This window comes from Leptidea sinapis, chromosome 2, assembly GCF_905404315.1.
Source record: "Leptidea sinapis chromosome 2, ilLepSina1.1, whole genome shotgun sequence".
Lineage (NCBI taxonomy): Eukaryota > Metazoa > Arthropoda > Insecta > Lepidoptera > Pieridae > Leptidea > Leptidea sinapis.
This window is the reverse complement of record NC_066266.1, coordinates 26,509,674-26,529,778: the sequence shown is the minus strand read 5'-3', so window position 1 is coordinate 26,529,778 and position 20,105 is coordinate 26,509,674. Positions and strand designations below refer to the sequence as shown.

At 33.8% G+C, this 20,105-nt stretch overlaps 1 protein-coding gene across 1 annotated transcript in view; it reads left to right on the top strand.

The window, feature by feature from the left end:
* The window catches only part of LOC126975029 (signal transducer and activator of transcription 5B), a 58,293-nt gene extending 45,092 nt beyond the window's left edge, over positions 1-13,201 (top strand). The window contains exon 19 of the mRNA XM_050822803.1: positions 94-13,201. Within this exon, the coding sequence (XP_050678760.1) occupies positions 94-112 (19 nt within the window). The 3' untranslated portion in view covers positions 113-13,201. The remainder of the gene's footprint in view (positions 1-93) is intronic.
* The last annotated feature ends 6,904 nt before the right edge of the window (positions 13,202-20,105 follow it).

The following is a 20,105-nucleotide window of genomic DNA, read 5'->3' as shown; positions in this document are numbered from 1 at the left end:
CTCACTGTGCGTTTTTCTGTTTCACTTTCAGTTAATTATTATTTATTTTTTGTTATGTTTGTTTTATTTTTAATGTTTATTTTTGTCGTTTAGGTACATGATTGATTTTTGAATGCCCGCAAGACTATAATTATATAAGTTTGATTATATTTTATTGAATGGACTCAAAAATTTACATTTTCAGTGCTTCCTTTTTTATTATTAGTATTATTTTTCCAAAATATTATTAAGACTGCGTTTTTATGTTGTGGCTAAAATTTGGCGTCAAAGCGTAAATGAACTTTCATGCCGTAAGTTATGCGAATTTTTGGGGTTTTCAATGGGTAATGGGCAGGGCGTATCAGTTACCATCAGCGGAACGTCCTGCTCGTCTCGTACGTTATTGTCATAAAAAGTGAGCTCCCTTGGTAAAGGAAATCGTAAAAATACTTAAACTGAGATAATACTACACAAATTCAATTTGTAAACAACATTTATTGACGATGTGGGACTCGAAACCGCGACCTCTCGCGTTCCGTACTATCGCTTCCATTGAGCCGTTCTCAGGTTGTCAGGCTTCATCTACAGAGTAAAACTGTTTGGCTCAGTGGAGGCGGTAGCACGGAACGCGAGAGGTCGCGGGTTCGAGTCCCGCATCGTTTATTAATTTAATATGTGTAATTAATCCCAGAGGTTCACCTTAAAATAATAAAAATTGTAAAGATAATAACACTGCTTATGATTTAGCTGCAACATAGAAATTGCCCTATTGGCTATGTTTTATGTAACTTTACGAACAAATGATTTGCAATATTTTCATAATTTTAAGTTTTTTTAATTTTTATTTTAGCATGTAAGTCTCGTGATCTAAGTTAAATTAAGTTTGACATCATAATTAAATTTTATTGAAATGATCTCTCGGCCAACTTAAATGTGACGAATGTGTATTGACTTCTAGGCTTTAAAATTATTTTCGAACTACCTGCATATTAATTATAATGAAACGTCTAAGCCAACCGTCCTGTAACTTGAACAGTTGGCTCAGTTGGTAAGAGCGGTGGGACTTAACTCATGAGTATAATAGTATATATATATGTATATACCATAAAATTTTCGTTTAAATTCTCTGGAATCGCTAAAACCATGCCATGTTTAAGACATATTGTAATCTTAATCATATATATATATATCTAAAAATGACTAATGTTGATAAAATTAATTACTATAATAAAATATTCCAATATGGACGAGATACTTAAAGTAAAGTAAAACATGTTACGGCATGCTGGAATCTTTAACTTGGAACCGCACGGGGTCAATGACCGCGACTGACGTTTTCGAACGACTTTGAGACTTAACTGAAACATGGAACATTCCATTTTTAAACATTTTATATGGATACGACTTCGATGAAGGATTGGTCTCAGCTGCGCTCCAACAAGATACCGCAGGCAGAGTGCGGCAACTAATGCTACGCCCAAGTGGGCGTACTCAAGCCAGTCTCGAACAATGTGTGACGTTGACGTGCCATGTTAATTATAATATTAATATTATATAAATAATAATTGAAATTAAAATGCCGGGCTGCGTAGTAAAACTTTGTAAAAAGACACTGGACTTATCATCAGTAAATATGTTGTATTTTATTAATTTAAAATGTAAAATACCACGAAGCGTATGTTGAAAAATTCGAAAGATGCCATTGAGTGTCAAGATGCCACGCACACAAGCGTCTAATAGTTGCCGTAATAAAAAAGCTATTGTTGTTAGGTAGTGCGGTATATAGTTGGAGCGCAGCGGAGACCAATCCTTAACCTAATAAAGATTCACCATTTAGAAGTCGCTTGGGTAGTGAATGGTATTATAAATTACTTCTTCTCTATATACTTCTAGCCTGTACGGTATAAAATTACGAAATATCGTAAACTTAACAAAAATAATTTATGCAGGTACAATTTTATCCGCACCAATAGTAAGTAATTAACAATAAATTTAAATCTCTTTTAAGTAATCTGTGTATCAAAGTTAATTATTACTTATTATTATTTTATACTTTTATATATTAATTATGTGTCATCAGCTATTTATTAACTATAAAATCTTCTATACAATTTTATCAAAGAGCCTTAACTTTTTGGATGCGGTATCCTTCAATTCTTTTATACATATATAATATCTTCTTTTTTTAGCTGCGGAACGACTTTAATGCATCTGTAACTCGGAATAATACGTATAAAAAATATTATTACCATTCTACTATAAGTTTGGTAGATTTTGGTAGTTTTTCTAACATGTCAATGTTAAATAGTAGATAGGTATAAATGGAATTCTACATGGAAATTATGTGTGGTATTTATTGGAAACTGTTTAATGTATCCATGCTTTGAACGAGGATTTTTCATAGCCACTCGCTTGCCCGTGTAACAAAAAAAAATAACGCCTTACTCTTTTTTTCACTATTGCAATAACGTATAGATGTTAATTTATTATTAGGGAAACTTTATAAGAGTGAGTTTTAATAAGGCGCGCGCACACCGATACCTAAATTCGACACCCTGAAGTTAGCTGGCCAACTAGACCATTTGTATCATACTTCAGATACTAAGCCTCTTGTAACTCATATGTCTCCTGAACCATAACTAATGGTGGAGAGTTAAATGAATTACAGAATCTATAAGTTGTAAAATAAAAGCTTTTCTTTCTATTTGTATAAAAAAAAGGATTGTGTGGTTTTATGAAACCATGTTAAAAGTGAACCTGTTTTTCACATTTAACTAAAAAAAAAATTGGAATAATATTCCGCATGTAATAATATTTGGTATAAAAATCGCAAAAAAAATGTGTACTTGGAAAAATTTGAATTATAATGGGAAATAATAAAATTAAACAAAATAGCGTGGAGTCTATACACTACACGGTGAGCTGCTGCGAACTATAGGCGCCGCCCGACATTTCGATCCAATTGTATGAGAAACTCTTGACACATTGACACTTGACACTAATAGTACATCAATCTGTCCACGTGGCGCCTAGTTCGTTTTGGTCTTTGATTTTTTTGGTTTTTGTTACATTCGCACTGCAGAGTGAGACCATGGGATTCCATGTTTGCGTAAGTCTAATACCATGCTCCCTATTAAAATTCATAGGACGCTTCAATAAAAACTATTTGTATCTATTATTTCGGGGTATATTGAAATTAAACGTAAATTGGTTTGATTATGTATCGGATAATTCGAGCGTGCCGTACAACATTTTTGATGAACGAATATCAGATAAATATCACTGGAATTGAAACTAAGCACAAAAAAGTGTGTGTGTACTTATGTATGCACCCAAAAAGTTATACTTCTTTGGCCTAACAAAGCAATAATTCTTAAAATTATTTAGTCCTCGTGCTATTCCACGTTTGTAGAAAGAACAATATTGTAAAAATCTTGCAACGATGGCTTTGACAATTAATTATTAAATAACGAATGTGGCTTTACGGGCTTGAACCCTTTGCCTGTCCTGATAATGGCCGGAGAAACCAAAAAAAAATTACGAATGTTGCAAACGTCAGAAAATTTTAGGAACCAATTTCACCCTGTGTTACTTTTGCGTTACAGAGATGCGCGCGCATCTTAAAATTTCACTCTCATCATTTTTTCATAACGCGCCTAAAAAAGTATAACTTCAAAAAGTATGAATTATCCTCGTTCAAAGACTTTCCCTTAGTGTTCTAATTGTTCTTGGTGTTATTAGAACTACGAAACTGGTATTATACAGATCAGTATTAATGTTTTTATATTGAATATTATTCTAAATGTTTTCGATTAATGTGATCTACATAAAAAATTCCGCGGTCCCTTTGAATTTAATGAATATTTAATAGTAATACTAATAAATCAACATATATTATGTTCGCTGGGAGTTGATAAATATTATGACACTCCTGTCGCTTTATTATCGCCACCCGTATGTCAGGCGTCGTTTATCGCCCAGCGTTGAGCTTTATGGTACAGGGGCACGTAGCTGTTGTAAAGCGCATCAATCAAGGCAAGATTTAAAATTGATCGCAGTTATATGAGCCCGTAATTTAAACTTAAGTTTTAACATTTGACGATTAGAGTTTATTATGAAATACATAATTTTCTATCGTATTTTTATATATGTTTTACCTTAGAATCATTTTATCTCATATAATGTTTATAAAAAAATTATAAATATTTAACTTATGAGAAGTATTGAAAGTAGTCTCAAATGTGGAGTTTTAATTAAAAAACACACCACGCTATTCGTGTTACGTAAACATCTCAATCGGAAGAAAAAATGTACTGTCGGACACATAAACTGCAAGCCACACCACACAATAAATATTAAAAATAAATAAAGTTTCATTTACTTTTCAACCTTTTAAAGAAATAGCTACTTTAGATACCCGATAATTTAATTTACTATTCATATTCATATTTATTTATTTGCTATTAAATAGGGTGGTACAAATTTGGACTTACAATAGCTTAAAGTATCACCTATTTAGCCATTACCAATAGCATGCAAACTTGGTCGTGGGCAAAAATTTTATTACAATACAAATTAATTTATTTTATATTTATACAAAAGTCAAGATAAGAATAATCTACTTAGAATGCAATGTCAAAATCCTTTACTCTATGTGGTCTAATAATACTACTACTTTGATTACTAGCAGTTGCTATAAATGCATTGTATTAACAGATATTTTAACATGCATAACTATGCAATAGTAAAATCTGAACGTCTCACGTATATGCGTAACTCGCGCGCTGTACACCTATACCAATACCCACGTAAACACCAGAACGTCTACCATCAACTTTTAACTAGCGATTCAATTCCGATGCAGTTCAGTTTCCTAAACTGAATCGCTAAGATTCGTACAATGAAGTGCCTATATATTTGAATCGCTTATGGAAGAACGGAAGCACCTCCATTGATGTGTGATTTGACAGGAGCACAGAGTACATTTTTTTTAAATTCGTTCTTGCGAGCAGGCAATTAGCCAGAGGCCTTATTACCTCGTCTTTAGTATTTCCATTTTCGTTATTTGTTTTTTCAAAAAAGTCCAATATAGTATTCTCATCTCATCTTTCATCAAGTTCAATTTCCTTTTCCGTATGTATTCACTATTTTTTAAAAGTTATTAACATTTTTAAATAAAATCACCTTACATTTGGCGCGTGCAAAAAAAAACTTATCAAACATTCGGCTGATTTAAGATTACTGCAACCCACAGCATCGTGTATAATGAACAACTTAGCTCACTTGTATCATAATATAATATTAACGATTCCATGATCATTCAGTTGGTGCATCAAACTTTATCACTGTGGTGCAGTTTATGTGCACGTCGGTATATCGTTTAGAGACTGGGGGCCTACTCCTAAAATCGATATTCGATATATCGTGTCGAATCCTAATCTTAGTTACATCGTATTCAATGTCGAAACGATGATTGAACGAACGAAACATTATTCGACATTATCGGTCCTAACCCTACTCGTAGTTGAAAATGTCAGTAATTACATATTGAACAGGACTTTTTTTAAACTACCAAGTAATTTAAGTCGTTTTATTGATCGTTCATCCGTGGAAAGTAATGCAAATGGCCGCCTGACAAATAGGAAATCGACGAGAAGGGTTAAGTTACTTTTTATTTTACTCGCAAGTTTTGTATTATTTATTCAATTTCAAATGGTCATATTATATTCTATTATATAATTTTTGAATATGTACATTTTTTATAAATGATGTAAATTGGTGGGTCACAGTCTGATCCGTTTGAATTATGTTTTGACTTTTGACACTTAACAGCGACATAGCACAGATAATATTTAGTTTTTCAATGTTTGCACTTAATTCATTCACACTAACATCGTAAAAAAAATTCAAAATATGAGTCTATGGTTACGATAATCGATAAGTAATTCGAACATTTGTTAGAGTAGGGTTGAGGTATATTCGGAGTATTATCGTATCGTTCCGAATGTATCGTTGTCGATTTTGTGAGTAGACCTCCTGCTTTCACATAAAGTCGCGGTATTCGTATGTAGCATTTATATCGTCATTATAATTGTCAATTTCACACCATATCAGTCATTTATAGTCTGCTTAAGATATATCGTTTATAGGGAGTTATTTTTAATTCTATATCAATTTATTCGAACTGACCAATTAATTGATTTTGAATGAATATATTATTATGTATACGATTTTTTATGGAAATGTTAGAATCGTTTTATTAGGAGTTAAAGCCTTGAGAAGGCTTTTAAAAACTAATCATTTAAGACTAAAATTATACACGTTACATTAGTTTAATGAATTCGAATTTTCATTGATTTTTACACGAATAATAATGCGATATTAAAACACCCTGTAGACGTAATGAGGGTCATTGACCGAGACTAGCGTAAATGGTTGCTAGTTACGTTAGATGTATGGTATATTAGTTTTGCAGAGCATAACTCCGTCCTCCTGTGTATTGATTGATAGATTAATTAATTTTTAGACGGAGCTAAATATAAAAAAAAAATAATTAATAATAATTATTGTATAATGACAGCGTTTCCACGTCGCATATCTTGGCTGTTGGCGCCTGTATTGTCAAAATTACTGACATCTAACATCTAATATATAAAATTCTCGTGTCACGGTGTTAAACTAATGATCTCCTACGAAACGGCTTGACCGATTCTCATAAAATTTTGAGTGCATATTGGGTAGGTCTGAGAATCGGACAACATCTATTTTTCATCCCCCTAAATGTTAAAGGTGGTCCACACGATTTTTTTTTAATTTTTCTTGACATTTTTTTTTAATTTGTTTGATTATGAGTCAGTATTAAAAATACATACAACTTCAAATTTTCACCCATCTGCGATCAACAGGGACTTTTGTATCGCGATTTTAATATCGGCAATACAATGTTTGCTGGGTCAGCTAGTAATATATAGTAATCAATCAAACCAAATAATTACTCAACCCTCTTAATGTTTATTCTGGTCGACACCAATATACTACATGGCCACATTATGTCCGAACCTCGCTGGAACATGAAGCCCCCTCCCTTTCCCCTTAACCACTCGCGCTCGTCCTGTTGCGTCAGTACGCTTTGCAGTTTCATTACCGTTTGGTATGTTGCGTGATATTTTCGTGCTGTCACTGCATTGTTTTTGAAGTTTTCATTCTTACGTTTGGTACTCGATTTTATATATTACTAGCTGGCCCAGCAAACGTTGTATTGCCGATATTAAAAAATCGCGATACAAAAGTAACTGTTGGTCGTAGATGGGTGTAAATTTGAAGTTGTATGTACTTTTTAATGCTGACTCATAATCATACAAATTTAATAAAAAATGACAAAAATTAAAAAAAAAAACTGGCGTGGACCACCCTTAACATTTAGAGGGATGAAAAATAGATGTTGTCCGATTCTCAGACCTACCCAATATGCATTCAAAATTTCATGAGCATCGGTCAAGCCGTTTCGAAGGAGTTTAACTACAAACACCGCGACATGAGAATTTTATATATTAGATGTACTGACATTTAAAGGATTAAAAAATAAGTTGTTGTCACACTACTCGAATTATCACATGTATTAATGTTATTGCTTGTCAATTATTGCTATTTTTTTTTTGTATTTTGTAACGAGTGAGCTCTTTCTTCACACTCGGGATCGTTAAAGAAATAAAACAAGTATTCAGTATTTATATTTTATTTTATTCATTTGATTTATATATTTTACTAGCTGACCCGACAGACGTTGTTCTGTACATAATAAATAAAATAATAATACTGTTCTTTTATGAATTTGTCAATAATATTTCATAGCATCAAGAATTATTTCGTAAAATATGCTCGCTGTTGTTATAATGAAATTGTTTCGCAGCAGAACTGTCAAACCGTGCGTCAATAAATTCTCTCATAGAAAATATGTCCGTTCAAAACAAATATTGGAATTGAAAATAATTATGGGTCTCAATTCGAAATAAAAGCTATCCTATCTCTCAATTTGGACTAAACTGCACTCCATGAAGTAATCCCCATTAAAATCCGTTCATTAGTTTAGGAGTCCATCGCGGACATACAACGTGTCACGTAATTTATATATATTAAGATTTATCTTATAGCATTTTGTATTATATTTAAGTATAAGGCCAAAGAATCTACCACTCGTTTGTTTTCCGTTCGCGTGATTTTAGTTTAAATTTTTTTTTTTTTTTTCCCAACTTTACGTTCAACCGTATTACAGCGAGTTCTTATATGCGAATAAGAACTCATTTTTACAGTACATATTCAAATTCAAAATCACTTTATTCATGTAGTTAGTAGTAGCACTGAAATGAATGTCCTAAAAAAAATTTTTTTCTTATTGAATCTACCGCTACTTCGTACACGGTTGAGCTAATGAGAAGAAGTAGCAAGAGACTCATTGCCACTCTTTTAAATCAAGATTTAAAAAAATCAAAACAGCGCGTACACCTTCCTTAAAGGCCGGCAACGCTCCTGTGATTCCTCTGGTGTTGCAAGAGATTGTGGGCGGCGGTGATCACTTAACAACAGGTGACCCGTACGCTCGCTTGTCCTCCTATTCCATAAAAAAAAAGATTTTGTTAATATATAGTTTGTGTGTATCAAACTAAATATCGTTTGCCGCCAAGATATTAATGAAGCCAAACAAATAGAGAACACGTTTGAAATATTTTTTTCCGCTCCCATATTAATTATTGAAGCACTTTCGGCCCGGTTGTCTTAACACTTATTTATAATACAGCTTAGTGTCAAACATTAGCGGCCTTACAAATAAACTTAGTATAAAGTTATAAATAACATATACAAAGAATATGCAAAATGTTTACAATATCGTTGACAACACTGTCAATACAATGATAATTCTAAAGTTTTACGAATGACAAGCAGACTTGCAAATAAACGCGGGAAACGTTATACGTCCGAATAAAACAATCATAAGCGAAATGTCTATTTGTAAACATTTTGCATTTTCTTGGTTTATGCTATTTATAACTTTATGCCAATTTTATTTGTAATGCCGTAGAAGTTTAAATTATTAGCTCCGTCTATAAATAAGTTAATCTACAATTACTTTAAATTTCTAAATTAAGTATTACTACTCCCTCTAAGTTACTGATTGTCATGACAAATAACATAAGATAAAATAGTAAATGTTTAAAACATACACAACTGTGACCAGATCTATGTACAGTATGGATGTTAGCGCATTTAACGCTATAATTCTATCGACATAATATTATATTCTGACAAAGTACTTCAAGTCTTACATAAACGTCAGTGTCAAAAATATGTCAACGTCAAATGTCACATCAAACCACTGACAAGTAAATGACAAAATATAGCACTGGACTGGCGGCTGACAAACTGCTTTTGTGCCTGTTTGATATTCGCCATTTTGGCAATGTAGTCTGCGGTACTACAACTAGTGATGACGACCTCAGCTAAACAAACATCGATAGATGTTGGGAAAGTATTTACAATAAAAAAATATGTCTACTTTATTACGTTGATACCTGAAGTATAAATAACACGGAGAACGAACGTAATTAATAATTTCTTCGAAAATGTCATTGAAGTAATAGAAATGATTGAATATACAGCGTTGATAAAAAACTAATATAGTTTGTACATGAATTATGGAGGGTAGAGGTAAGAAGAGTCATCTGTGTATATGAAAAATTAGCCGAAAACCTTTTTTCGGCCAATTTTTATTAAATTAGGGTGGCGTTACAGTCGTATAAGGGTAGACCTTAAAAGAAGCGACAAATATAAAATAATACTTATCACTCTAAGTGCACGTTTCCCTATAATAATTCTATAATGTTATATCAACTACATTATTTTGTAATTTTGTAGTTGTTGAAATTTTCAATAATTAACTACTTTACGGCCGTTCGCAATATACTATCTACAGATAGAGAGCGGTCCCAATATATCCGATAATTCATTGCTATCGCCTTAAATTGGGACGCGTGAATTGCAATTTCCATACAAACTTCTATCGGTGGAAAGCTATATACGTTGTCCTATTGACAGACAGCGTGTACGGATAAGGTGAGTTACCGTCGATAAGTATATTGGGAGACAAAAGTCAACGATAGTTACGATTTTTATCTCAAGTAAGACATAGATTGAATATTGGGAACGGCCTTTAGCCGACAATACTAATATTAAATTCTTTAACTGAGCAAACTTCAATTCGTATACAATTGCTACATTCACCATACTGTGGAAGCATTTTGAACTGTTATCTACTATATAAGCTGGACACTTTTTCAACTTTTTCTCCCATATGAGATGATTCTCCTTGCCTCCATAACATGAATCAATGAAATATGATCTTTTTTTATCACAAACTTTACAAAGATCTGGTCAAAACGGGAGATACTTTTTCTATCACTTATTGAAGGTAGTTATAAATTTTACTTTTAGTGTTATCAATCTTTTATACATTATTGACATGTTATAAGTGTAACGGTAATTTTTTATAATAATTATTGAGATTTATTATACGCGAGGTATCTTATGATATGTATTTGTAATGTTGTTTATTATTATTATTGTATTTTGGATAGACGCACCTGGTAATTATATCCTGACTGGCGAAACTCTCTATAAAAAGCGATGTATGAAACGCGCAGTCATTGATAGATTGACAAATGACGGCTATAATCTTGTAAAAAATTTAGGGTTTGTTCCGATATGCACTGCGAGCACTGCACAGTGCTATCACTGTAGAAAAATTCGTTCCGTTATGGACTGCCAGTATACTGACGCAGTACCCTAGGGAAATATATGACGTCATAAATCGCCGCCATCATCTACTGTGAGCACGGGCGTTTTCGAGGTAAGGTACTCGCAGTACTTTGATGACGTGATCAGTCAAAACCACTCGAGTGCCTAAAGTCTTAATTTGACAGTACTCCAACAACAGTTTTATTAAATGAACTAGAAAACTTTAATACACTCATTTGAATGCTGCGTCAAAAAATGCGGCTGACAGTATACGAGATTGCGTTCCGTTTTAAATAGTAACCAGTATAACTGGCTATAAAGGAACGGCTTCACAGTATACTAAATTGTCGTCACACTGTACAGTGGTCGCAGTGCATATCGGAACATACCCTTAATTATATTTTAATATATGTACTATAACATATATTTATATTAAATTTCTCTTACACTGACATCATTTAGGCGTATTATACGAATCGAAGACTTGTTTGTAACGCATTTCGTTTATTGTGCTGTAATATGAATTATACTTTCAGTTCAAGATGCTTGAACTAAGTATGAAAGGGTAAAGTTTGATAAAAACTGAAGCTAGATTACAGGCACGGATTAGTAAAAAAATAAGGACTCCGTGTCACCTTACATAACAGTGTAGCACCAAAAGAAGCCGATTAACGTGTAAATACATAGCCCCACGCACACACTTACACTACTACAGGCCGATAGGCGGCCATTATGAGAATTGTCATCGTCTGTGACAGATCAGTTTGCGTCGCAATAAAATATTTTAAAAATGCCGTCGTGCGTTGTGTAAAAGTGTAAAAACGATACTATATAAGTTTTTGTGGCCATGTATTTTGGGGGAAATTTTTTTGTAACTAGTATCCCCCGTAAGCGCACATACACTAGCATAACGGTGCTTCACTTGCTAATATCACGGCGCGGAGTCCTTCTTTTTTTACAGGTCACAAGACTATTGTTACAACCACTGAAGTTCTATAGATATGGACAAATCACGTGGTATAAAAATTTCGAAATATGGAACATGCCACAAATTATTCCTTAATCAGCTTTGACTTCTATATCTATACATTGCCGCTTATACTCCAGTTCTTTATAGTATTCTTGGCAGATATAGGCAGGAATGTAAAACATTTATTCAGTTCAGGCATGTATTATTTATATATTCTTTGGTTCAAGTGCACAGAATTCCAGTAAAACGTTCCAAACCACAATCATGTCGAAATTGAGTTAAGAACACAAAACTGGTAGCCAAGTATCGAACAAAACAAGTAGCCCAACGCACATGTATGAAATACACTATTATTTATTTAACTTTAAACATGAATTCCTTAAAATGTGATGTTTGTGGCTTGGAACGTTTTTCAGCAACTACGTCCAAGTTTGATTCGTATAGTGACAGTTGGACACACGACTAATGAGAAAAGTGTGCTTACATTGTCTTTAAGCACACTTTTGTCGTTCCGCTATCAGACAGCGAATGATATCATAATATATGTGTATAAAACGTCATTGCTTACAGAGGATATGACATAATGGAACTTTTCTGTAGCACAAAACAAACGTAGTTCTGTTAACTAAGGCTGGCACAATCCTCACACCAGGTTGTCCAAGTGGATCCTTTAGATGAAGCCAGCGATGCGTCACTCGAACGGTTGGCTCAGTGGAAGAGCGCTCATACGGAACGCTATAAGTCGCGGGTTCGAGTACCGCATCGTTCAAAAGTTTTGTTTTAATATTCGATTTGCGTAATAAATCCCAGATGTGAGGGTTATTATTTTGAAAAATAAATAACAAATTGTTTATAATACAAATGATCATAAAAATCACGTTTCTATTTCATGATAGTAGTAGAAACTGAACAACAATATTATGTATGTGTCACTCTTAGAAGCTTAACGCGTGCGAGAGAGACGGATTGAGTTTGAGAATGACTTAACTGTGTCAGAGTATTGGCCTAATTTAGTTAACTGACCTATATGTATTATTTACGGCCGTTCCCAATATACTATCTACAGATAGAGATAAATTACTACCTTCTACTGTCTGTAATTAGCTGTCAAGCTGTCCCAATATACCCGATAAGTCATTCTTATCGCCTTATATTGGGACGCGTGAATTGCAATTTCCATACAAACTTCTATCGCTGGTAAGCTATACGTCGTACCATTGGCAGACATCGTGTACGGATAAGTTACCGTCGATAAGTTTATTTGGACATTAAAATCAACCATAGCTACGATTTTTATCGCAAGTAAGAGATAGACTGAATATTGGGAACGGCCGTTAGGCACGTACTGTACTGATGTTTTTAACTTTAATTAAGTAAATGAATTAATTATTATACATGACAAATTGGTATGTATGTTTATATGTTTTGATGTATTTGAATTATAATATACCTTAGTATTTAGTATACGTTCGTTTTAATTGGTGACGGGTTTTGCTCGAGACTAATAACTAAATTAATTTCAGATTGAAATAATGAAGACATACAGTTTGGCTTAGCACTTATCATGAAAAAAAAAGATAGCTTATTTATTCACCCTGTATTAAAATTAAGTTAGATTCTCAAATCGTTGATACAACAAAGCTATTTTTTAATTGGAAAGGCATTGTGCCTTTAAATGAAACACACGGATAGAGCTATTTAATCTTAATGACAAAAAATAAATTTAATAATATTGTATAATTGTTTAAAATAAACTAAATAAACACGCTAAAAACCACAAAATTCTCTTTGGAATTATGCTAATATTAGATAAATCGGTCCAAAATAATGGTTGAAATTAAAAATTAACATCATTTTCCTGCCTCATAGGCGATAGATGAAAATTATATAAATTAACAAAAATGTTATTTTTCAAATTGTAAAATGGAATAATTTTTTTGAATTAATGTACTTATTGTCAACGGGCCTCGATAAATCTACATTAGTCCGTTACAAACTAATAATATACATACAGGTGATGCTAATAAAGAGCATAGTATAAAAACTAATGTAAATACATAATTGATATTTTCAAACAATGAAATTATACATTTAGTAAAACAAATTTTAATCACCCGTGCGTGGGCGCTATGAACCTACGAGTTCTGACGGCTACGGCGCGGCGTAGGCGAAGTGTCAATGCCTACGCTAGCTCGCGGCTACTAGATTACTTACAGGGTGTTCCGGAATGATGTTACGGAAAATTGGTTTTATTTAGATGAATTTTGTATATTGACGAGAGGTGTACACAGGAAGGTAAGAGGACGTCCACCAATTACCTCTTCTTTTTTATTCTTTAATAAAATACAAAACCAATTTTTCATAAAGGTTTCAAAGCAAAAAAACCACTCCGGTTTATACTATTTCTTAGACACTGACAGACCACCAATTGTCATTATAAAATCTTTTTCGTGATTATAAAAGAGTTATCATTGAGGTCAATTTTGTCGATAGTATTTTTTTTTTGATCACATTCTTATAATTAGTTATCAGGGACGCTTTAAAGCTTCGTATATTTGTCGTAATTGCTACAGTGCAATATAAGCCGTATGTCTTCTATTTTCATATATTAATAATAATATATAAATATCTTTGTTGTTCGGTGTGACCGAGCCTTTATTACTGTAATCGCAGCAAAGCCCAATCATCTATGGCAACGCGAAAATGCAACACAGACGGTCGTTTAATTACTAACATTATTATCATTTTGTTGTTGTTGTTCATTACGTTTTGTTGTTGAGACACTTTGTGCCATTTATTTATCTATAGTCTGTGCTGACATTTTGGCGATGTTAGAGCTATTTCGGTTTTTTTTTTATTATTTTCATCGAAACGACCGTCAACTAATGTGTTGCATTTTCTTTCTTTCTTTCCCGATCCCTGTCGACGCTGTCCCGCCTCCGTGTCTACATTTGTGACCAAACACACATCTGAATACACAACTATACACCAACAAATAAAACACATACGTATCATCGTCACTTATTCTAACGTTTATTATCCAATATTTTATTTGAGCGCCGTATTTACATAACTGCTTGTCTGAACAACAAATACTGCGCTGTACAATGATTTTCTCTTCAACAAAATGATAACACACATGTTATCAAACTCATTCATAAAAAAATACACATGCATATCTTGTTATATAAAAACATATTTATAACATAATTTCGTTATAATACCAATTGACTATAAATAACAAAATTATCTAAACAACAAAATGACACCACATTTACACTCTCAACAACAAAATGACACCACATCTACACTCTCAACAACAAAATGACTTCACACAACAAATTGAGGCAACAGTTACTTCAGCGCTTCTACTCCGGCCCAAACGGAGAGTAGCTTCATGGACAGCGAGTTGTTCGAACAGATCCGCGCCTTCGAGCCAGACGGTTTTGACGACTTCGACTTCTATAACAGCACCAACGTTAGTATGAAGTAAGGTATGTTTTGTTTATATAAATGTAGATGGGGTTGGTAATTTCATCGCACGTAATAAATCTGTTATATATGTATATTAAATTTTCCACTTGGAATTATAATAATCACTGACAATTATAGTGACGGGCATAGTGTCCACTTACAATTCACAATAAGTAATGCCCACTCGAACTAGCGCTCTGGCTTTTATAGGGCACGACCGTCATCCGTTACGATGCTACCAACTGTCAGTTGGCACTGCTGTAGTGCCAACTAACTTACACGAATCAAATTAACTAAAGATCTGAATATAATATTCCATTATAGTTATTTCTAATTATAGTGATAATTATATAAAATAACATTACTAACACAGTAAGTAGTTACTTAAATAAAGGTCATTATTAATTGTGAATGTCTTATGGTAGTTCATGATGTTGATAGCGCTTATTAACATTTTTATTAACATAATTATGAATTTCGTTTTTATAGTAATTAAACAGCTTAAGTTAAGTCAGCCCAATTTAAAAGTCAAGTTCACGTCATATCACAATCAGGTAATACAAATGATTTGAGTTTTCTTTAGTGTTAAATCCGCCAGTATTTCAACAATTCGACATGTGTTTCGCCTCTACACGAGGCATCCTCAGAACGTGAAAGATGACCTTTGGGGCAGTAAGGTCCTCGAATGGCGACCACGTACCGTAAGACGTAGGGTTGGTAGGCCCCCCACAAGATGGACCGACATACGACCACGAACTAAGACAAATTGGATGACTCATGGTGTGGTTGTAATAGCCTAAAACATGGTCGGATTTGGTACGGCCGCACCATCGGACGGTCCGGTGTAGTACTCAATACGGTCCGGACGATAGTAATAATAATTGTTTTGCGATGGACTTTGCGGCGTACCATCGAATATTATCCGCTGCCAGTCCTCGTCCAATAGTCTGGCCGTACCAACTCCGATCCAGTGGAGGAGCAATCCTATTATCTACCAGTGGGCGGCTCCTTTGTACAGGATGCCGGCTAGCTTATGGGTACCACAACGGCACCTATATCTGCCGTGAAGCAGTGTGTAAGCATTACTGTGTTTCGGTCTGAAGGTCGCCGTAGCTACTGAAATTACTGGGCAATTGAGACTTAATATCTAATGTCTCAAGGTCACGAGCGCAATTGTAGTATTATTGGGTTTTTAAAGGAATCCTGGGAAGCACTGCATTGTAATGAGCAAAACGTATCAATTACCATCAGCTAAACATCCTGCTCGTCTCGTCCCTTATTTTCATTAAAAAAATATTGTTAATAAATTTGTTTGTTAAAGTTAACTATAACATAAATGACTTTCTCGGTGATACCACAGATTGGGAATGGAGCGACCTCCCTCAGGCTATAAAATAATAAGTTTAATTGTACAATAACAAAAAAAGCTCGATGAGTTTGATGCGCCCATTCTTCTCAGCTCTGAGGCATTCTTTTTGGAATGGGTGGTAGTTTTTGACTCTCTAAAAATATTTAAATTCGAATATGTGTTTAGACTATAACAGTAAGTAAATATAGTTTAAATTCATAGAAATTCTAGAGATGAATACATTTTCAGATCCCCAGACGAGGAAAGCGGTTAAATTCTGTGCCATACAGAAACAGTCAATCAAGAAATATATTATAGTTTATATTTAAGATATATAATTACTTTATGTATGTCTTAGGTCATGCATTTATATGTCCTACTGGTTTTGTTCCAAATTCTTCGTTAGACCGTTAGAAAATTTGTGATCAGCCGAAGATTCGGTATCCGCACCAAAACTGCGTTCGTGAATTTATTGATAAATTTTTGTTCCGCAGTGTTCAACGTATTAAATTGTAACATGAAAACCTTCACAACAGAACACGATGACATTTAAAACTAAATTTGACATTTGACTTACCTGTTTGAAAACAATATATAAGTAATAAATAAAACCAAATTATTGTGATTTAATAAGTCAAAATTGGTTAACCTCTAGTGCTAGAAGATTTCTACTTATAGATCGTATTCTTCCTACTGTGGCTTCTGAGGATAAAACACCACAATTTAGCCAATGTCACGTTAAAATGACAGTCAGTGTCAGTTTGATTTTATATTAGTATTGCCAACAACAGATAATAAATTTCAAAGTGTTAAGTATTTTTAATTGTGTTTCGCTCTTTAGATTAGAAAGGTTTAAGATGATTTATATTTAAGACACGATATTAATTGGCCACCCGTGTTTATGTGGGACATATAGATGTATAGTCTAAGACGTAATTAACATTTTATAATCTGTAGTTTGATGCGTTTCCGACGTGCATTTATATTCACAACATAAAATTCATTGACTAAGTTATCGCTAACGCTCGTGCAATGCGCCCTCGCGGTCATGCAATGTGTGAGGAGTATGACCGATGTTGAGCTCTTTTTCTGCCACTTAGTGCTTGTTCACGTAGAAACTACGGAGTGTGCGGGCGCGGTGACGTATCGTGGCGGTTGTATACATTGGCCGCGAGATAAAGGAAAAAATGTAAGTACTGATGCAAAATTCCATTCACAACACACTAATTATACCACCACCAATAAACAATGGTAAAACACAAAAACCGGCCACTTGTGTGTCAACCTAAGCCAACACGACGAAACTATACATACTGTTTAATAATGACTTCATAATTAATTGTCTGCGGCCTGTCAATGAGTATAATTTTACGTATATTAATAGATTGCTTATAATTAGAATGATATGAAGGCATATATAAGAAAACTATTGAAATAAGCTATAAGACCATGCAAAATAAACTATCTTATAAGCAAAATGAGAGTCAGAACTTGGTGAGGTAATAGTGTGTCGAACGGTACTTTCGATTTTGGTCGAATTTGGTCGACTCGCGGTCATGCAATGTGTGAGGAGTATGACCGATGTTGAGCTCTTTTTCTGCCACTTAGTGCTTGTTCACGTAGAAACTACGGAGTGTGCGGGCGCGGTGACGTATCGTGGCGGTTGTATACATTGGCCGCGAGATAAAGGAAAAAATGTAAGTACTGATGCAAAATTCCATTCACAACACACTAATTATACCACCACCAATAAACAATGGTAAAACACAAAAACCGGCCACTTGTGTGTCAACCTAAGCCAACACGACGAAACTATACATACTGTTTAATAATGACTTCATAATTAATTGTCTGCGGCCTGTCAATGAGTATAATTTTACGTATATTAATAGATTGCTTATAATTAGAATGATATGAAGGCATATATAAGAAAACTATTGAAATAAGCTATAAGACCATGCAAAATAAACTATCTTATAAGCAAAATGAGAGTCAGAACTTGGTGAGGTAATAGTGTGTCGAACGGTACTTTCGATTTTGGTGTATATGAAACATCAAGTGCCAAAAGGCACTTCCCGATTTTGAAAGGTCGGTGATATACGAAAACGTGCTATAATCTCAAGCGACAAGTTCAAACTGGTTGAACTTACCTGACGTCGCGAGGGAATCACGCGCTCCGCCGCTACTTCGATATAAACACACTCAAAGAACTTCATTGGTTTGTTATAACCAGTAGCCAGCTAGCTTGCTGCTACTATTGCCGCACCTGCGTTTTTTACGTAAACACTTACATATTGTGTTGTGTTTGATACGTCGTAGCCGCACACGCGAGTCAACGTGAACAAGCACTTAGGCGCTCGTCGCACCGCAGGCGAATAAGCTTCTATCAACTGAACGTAATTCCAGAAAAACCTTCCAAACCACAATCATGTTGAAATGGAGTTAAAAACACAAAACTGGTCACGTGAATCATATTAACGGTCTAGCAAAAAATGGCAGTCCTACTGTCACTCTTTAAATGACATGATGACTTAGTACAACCCACATGTATGGAATACACTAATATTTATTAAACTTCAAACACGAATTCCTCAAAATGTGATGTTTGTGGCTTGCAACGTTTTTCTGGAACTTCGTCCGACTAATTTCTCGTTTAATAACATACAGCATATTATATACCTAAATCCCGTGTGAATAAAAAGTCATATACATCAATAGTTGATCGCTGACAAAAGCTATAAAAGATAATGAATACCTACTTGTTGCACGATGCTCGCTTCTTGGCGCTCATACAAGCATATAATATAATAGCACAACTACAAAATTATCGGAACTACACTCGCGTCTAGCTGCACGCTAACACTTTTCTAGTTCTAATCGCTTCTCGTTTATCGCCGGCGGATTATGGCAATAATGTGTTATCTGTGGCTGAATTTGTGATTCGCTATTTCATAAAACCGAAATTTTTGTGACTTGCTTTCAAACCTTGATACGGTAGTGTATTCATTCTCTAGTTTTATTTCTGATATTCACTGATATAATATTTTTATTATACTATTTGTACGTTTTTAATTTTAGCCATGACAAATACACTACTCCAGACTGCTTTCTTTTAAATCAAAGATAGCATGTAGACAGAGATTATAATTGAGACATTCATATATTATTGTATCTTTTTTAGTTGTAGAAGAATGTTAAGGTAAGAATAAACAAATTACTTTTAATATACTGTGGTCGAGGCGCAAGGTGAATTTCGGTCATTGACCTTAGTGCCTTGTGTTATAGAACAAAGCGAAAACATACGAAGGTGAATCTGTTTATGTATTTGGATTCGACCGGATTATACGTAGTGCCAGATATTTTAATGAGGTCTATAATTATGACGAATAGCAATAATTGAAAGAAACATTTATAAATTAATTTTTAAATTAAGTCTTAATTTTTAATTATAATATAAACAAAGCTGTTCAAGATAGTAATCAAGCGAATTAATTTAATACTGCGTTTGAATAAAGGCGGATTTGTAAAAAAAAACTTGCTCTGTGG